The sequence below is a fragment of the Phoxinus phoxinus genome (genome assembly GCF_949152265.1).
Source record: "Phoxinus phoxinus genome assembly, chromosome: 16".
Taxonomy (NCBI): Eukaryota; Metazoa; Chordata; class Actinopteri; order Cypriniformes; family Leuciscidae; genus Phoxinus; species Phoxinus phoxinus.
Genome location: NC_136891.1, coordinates 1945344 through 1950343, shown reverse-complemented (window position 1 = coordinate 1950343; position 5000 = coordinate 1945344). Strand labels below are relative to the sequence as shown.

The 5000-nt window shown below is 39.8% G+C and overlaps 1 protein-coding gene across 2 annotated transcripts in view; it reads left to right on the top strand.

Annotated features, from left to right (window-relative positions):
- LOC307012644 (solute carrier family 22 member 23) overlaps window positions 1-5000 on the top strand; it is a 31995-nt gene that overhangs the window by 9992 nt on the left and 17003 nt on the right. Inside the window, exon 4 of one of the 2 annotated variants that reach the window (XM_079639545.1) lies at window positions 4743-4911. The exons of the other annotated variant lie outside the window; for it this stretch is intronic. Within the exon in view, the coding sequence (XP_079495671.1) occupies window positions 4743-4911 (169 nt within the window). The remainder of the gene's footprint in view (window positions 1-4742; window positions 4912-5000) is intronic. 2 annotated transcript variants of the gene reach the window in all.

Sequence of the window (5000 nt, the reverse complement as noted above, 5' to 3'; positions counted from 1 at the left end):
GTGACGCCAAGATGGCGACGGCCGGCTCCGCCCACTTTGGGCTTCAAAAATACCCTTCAGAAACACTACGGGTGACGTCACAGACACTACTCCCATTGCTTTATACAGTCTATGATCAAAACACGTGCGAGGAAGATGCGATATCATATGCAAATGTGAAATAAAGCGATCATCAATATTAAACAGCATATAAATCAAAACTGCCTAATGTTACTGAATAAAATGTTGACCCAGGACGAGCTTAAGGACTGTGAAGCTTTGGGGGTGTTGATGGACTTGATCTACTCTGTGTTTAGATCAACATTGAATCTAGTCTTTGACAAAACGTGATTTTCTCTTAAAAAATGTGCTTTTTTTATGAAACTTACCCACATTCAAGTGTTGATAAAAAAAGAATGCATGAAGCTAGAATAAAAATGAGAGAGGGTGTGTTATTTCTTTTGATATATTGCACGTTCAGATATTCATACAACAAAATATTCTGGGGAAATTATTAAAAAACGCAACTTTAAAAAAAAAAAACGCTGGCAGGGAAAGAGTTAATACAAGCCAAAATGGAGTTGGTGCGTTGAGAACGGATGTAGAGCTGGGTGTCATCTGCATAGCAATGAAAGTTAAAGCCATGTTGACGGATTGCGTGACCTAAGAGAAGCATGCAAATGAAGAAGAGTAAAGGTCCGAGAACAGAGCCCTGTGGCACACCGTATGAGACGGGGGTTGTAGTGGACTTAGCCTGACGGATAGAAATGTAATGCTGATGGTCAGACAAGTAGGAAATATACCAGATCAGGACAGCTCCAGAAATACCAAGAGCCAGAGAGTCGAGAGATGAGAATGCTGTGAGGAATGGTGTCAGATGCAGCAGAGATGTCAAGGAGAATTAAAGTGCGGATGAAGCCCCGAGTCGATGGGCACAAGAAGATCATTTACAACCCAGAGAAGTGCTGTCTCAGTGCTGTGGAGAGCGCAGAAACCTGATTGGAAGCATTCATAAAGGTTGCGTGATGACAAATAGCTGTGAAGTTGAGCAGCGACCACTTTCTCAAGCAGCGTTGAGAGAAATGGAAGATGCAAATTTGGTCTATAATTGGCCATGTCAGGGTTTCTTTAAAACAGGGGTTAACAAAACCAGTCCCAGCATGCAATAGCCGTCATTTCACCGTCTAGGTTAACGATAGACCCGATAAACTCTGGCTATGAGGAACACACTTCTAGTCTAAATAACCTTGAATTTGGTTTCATGTCGTTTTTGCCAAAATAACTTGCGAGATGTATGATATTCCATCATGTATGCAAAATATAAAAAAGTTTGGTTTTATTTCTTCACTCATTTCATTTCTTTATCATCTAATTGATGACTAGTCTATTTTATGGTTTAGACCTCGATGAAGTTTTCACTGACAGCCCAGATTTTGCCTTGTTTTAGCCTAGACGTCGTTAGATGTCTTTTAAACGCAAAATTGCTTGGTGTGGTGTTACGCAGTTGGGAGTGAAATTACAGAAGCACACTTTTTAAGTAAGGCAGTGGAGGCCGGGTCAAGATGACGGGAGACGAGTTTGATGGCTTGATAAGCTGTGAGATATAGGCTGAGGTGGGAGGGGGAAAGTTAGTGAAGGTCCAGTGAGAGGACAAAAGCCCTATTAGGACGGGACTATTTTAACATGGAGAGGTGAGGTAAAGTGATTATCACCAGAGCTTCTCACATCGTTCAGATCTGCATCTCAGTGATCATTATTTACAATGTCAGTAAAGATTACAGCGACTTTTACCTTCTGGAAAAAGTAAAAAAATTTTTTTTTTTACAAATTACTGGTATTTGTCCTATCCAGCCGCGACACGCGACGACTCTATTTTAGAAACGGTTTCTATTTTTCTGCGCCGTCGCGCTGGAACAACAAACACAAAGTGTGGCACTGATAATCTCAGGCACTGTTTATGTGCTTTATTTAATGTTAAAAGCGTGTCATGTGACTTTGAATATCATTTAGTGCTCCAGCTTTGAGCTGTAAAAGCAACACTGGATAATTCACCTCAGATCTTGAAACTAAACAAAATGGAAACAAGAACGTTCAAACTGTGAACAAACAAGTGTATTCTTTGACAAAGATTGTTTTAGTAACTCAGTAGCCTATGTATTTTTAATCATGTTTAAATGGTGTAATATTTGTGAATTTGATTATGTACTACTTATTCATTTTCTTGCGAGTGCCGTCAAGATTACTCTCTGGTGCCGTGCACTCGCCGCGAGACTCCGCCCACACGCTGTTCTGATTGGCTATGCACTCGCCGCGAGACTCTGCCCACACACTGTTCTGATTGGCTGTGCACTCGCCGCGAGACTCTGCCCACACACTGTTCTGATTGGCTGTGCACTCGCCGCGAGACTCTGCCCACACACTGTTCTGATTGGCTGTGCACTCGCCGCGAGACTCCGCCCACACGCAGTTCTGATTGGCTGTGCACTCGCCCCGAGACTCCGCCCCCACACACTGTTCTGATTGGCTGTGCATTCGCCACGAGACTCCGCCCACACACTGTTCTGATTGGCTGTGCACTCGCCCCGAGAGACTCCGCCCACACACTGTTCTGATTGGCTGTGCACTCGCCCTGAGACTCCGCCCACACACTGTTCTGATTAAATGTTGAGCGAGCAATCTCATTGGCTTCCGGAAACAGCAGAGCCAATCAGCTTGTGTCATGTGGTAATGATGTGATTGCTTGCAGATTGCATGTACATATTTTTTTGGTATATTTATATTTTTAATGAAAAATATTACATTAAATACTACAATTAATTATACATTAAGAATACGAATAGCAAAAACAAACAAAGAACTTAAATATCTGACATGTATGAGGCCTTAAAGTAGTCTTTATTTTCTTTATGCAAAATATCATTTCATGCATATTCTTTTGATTCGGGGGTGAAGAAGTCGCTGTAAGCCCACAGGTTCTCCTGCAAGCACAGTTTAATTTATGTGATCGGTTTAATTCTCTGTGTGCTTTAGAAAGCGGTTTTCTGATGAGCAGACATTAAGTGATGCTGATTAAGTAGCTTTTAGTGTGTGTGTGTGTGTGTGTGTGTGTGTGTGTGTATATGTGTGTGTGTGTGTGTGTGTGTGTACCTCTGAGTTCATTAATTTACTTTAATGGAGCCACTTTCTGCTTCGCTCAGACTCCGATGACATTTGCAGTCGGATGCTTTACAGCGCACAATTTTCTCAAAAGCTTTTTGTTTATAATGGATATCATAATGATTTACAAAGGGAGCTATAACGTTAATAAGATTTTCCCTTTCATAAAATATTTTTTATGGCGTTTGGCCTCAAATCAGGTGAACTATTAAATGCATCTTCTGCAACAAAGAATAACCAGCATATCTTCTGTTATTAATATCCACTCATGACGACACATTGATCTGTTGGGAGTGTATTTGGACAACTGAAGAGCAAAATTAATGAGTTACACACACATATACACACACATGTTGTAGTATAACGTTACACTGTGGTCACTTCTCGACACTTACAAAGGCTGCATTTCATTTGATCAGAAATACAGTAAAAATTACAGTAAGAAAGCAGTTGTGGGACACCATTGACTTCTATAGTATGAAAAAAAAAAATACTGTAGAAGTCAATGGGGTCCAACAACTGTTTGGTTACAGTTTTTTATATATATATATATATTTATTCCTTTGTGTTCAATAGAAGACATTTATACAGGTTTGGAACAACTTGAGGGTGAGTAAATTATGACAGAATTTAAATTTTTCGTAATTTATTGTCTTTGAACTATAGTTGTAAAATGTACTGAAGCATTTATATAGTAAACAAAAATATACTTTAATGTCATTTCTATTGAACCTTACGTGACCCTGTATCCCAAACCCAGTCTGGAGTCGCACGGGTATATCTGTGGCAATAGCAACTATACACTGTATGGGTCAAAATTATCCATTTTTCTTTTATTCCAAAATCATGAGGATATTAAGATCATGTTCCATGAAGATATTTAGTAAATGTCCTACCGTAAATATATAAAACATGTATTTTTGTGAGTGAATGCAGCACAATCGTGAACATAAATGCACAACTTTAAAGGAGATTTTCTCAATGTTTACATTTTTTTGCTCCTCAGATTCCAGATTTTCAATAGTTGTGTCTCGACCAAATATTGTCCTATCCTGACAAACCACACATCAATGGAGAGATTATTTATCCAGCTTTCAGATGATATATAAATCTCAATTTAAAGAATTTGACCCATGTGACTGGTTTTGTGGTTCAGGGTCACATTTGTGTTTTACACATTTGTAATGATAAAGATACAATTGACCCAAAAAAATAAAATAAAAAATAATCTAATATAGAATGGATCTCCTGTTTTTTAAAAAGTCGGCTTGAAACAAAAGTTGTTCTCGTCTTTTCTCCCCTATTGTGTCGTATATCGAGTGAAACGGCGTCTGGAACAAGAACAAATGTGGGCGGGGCTTGATTTTGTTCTTCAGGAATTGATTGGATGGTTGTGGTTTGCTATTGGCTGATCTCATGTGAGTGACATGTTATAGCCCCGCCCACATCATCAGAGAAGAGAAGAGAGGATATTCTGATTCAAAATTACGAGGAACATGAATTTAACACAAATAATTTTGTGCATAAAAAAACGAGAATTGTGCGTTTATGAATTCATGACTCGAAGTGTCCCGTTTTGATTCTGTGGCGATCTCTCCGTCTCTCAGGGATTGAGTTGTGTTTGCCCAAATGGCGTTTCTCCATGACCATGATCGCCAGCCTGATCATCGTGGGCGGGCAGATGCTGATGCCCGGTCTGGCGGCGCTGTGCCGTGATTGGCAGATCCTTCAGATTGTAATCATCGCCCCATTTGTGCTCATGCTGCCGTATGTCTGGTAAGAGTCTCAGAAGCACTCGTTCGGTTCTCCTGCCAGTGCATGCCACACAAAACACTCAACTATTATTTAATTAAAAAAATAAATAA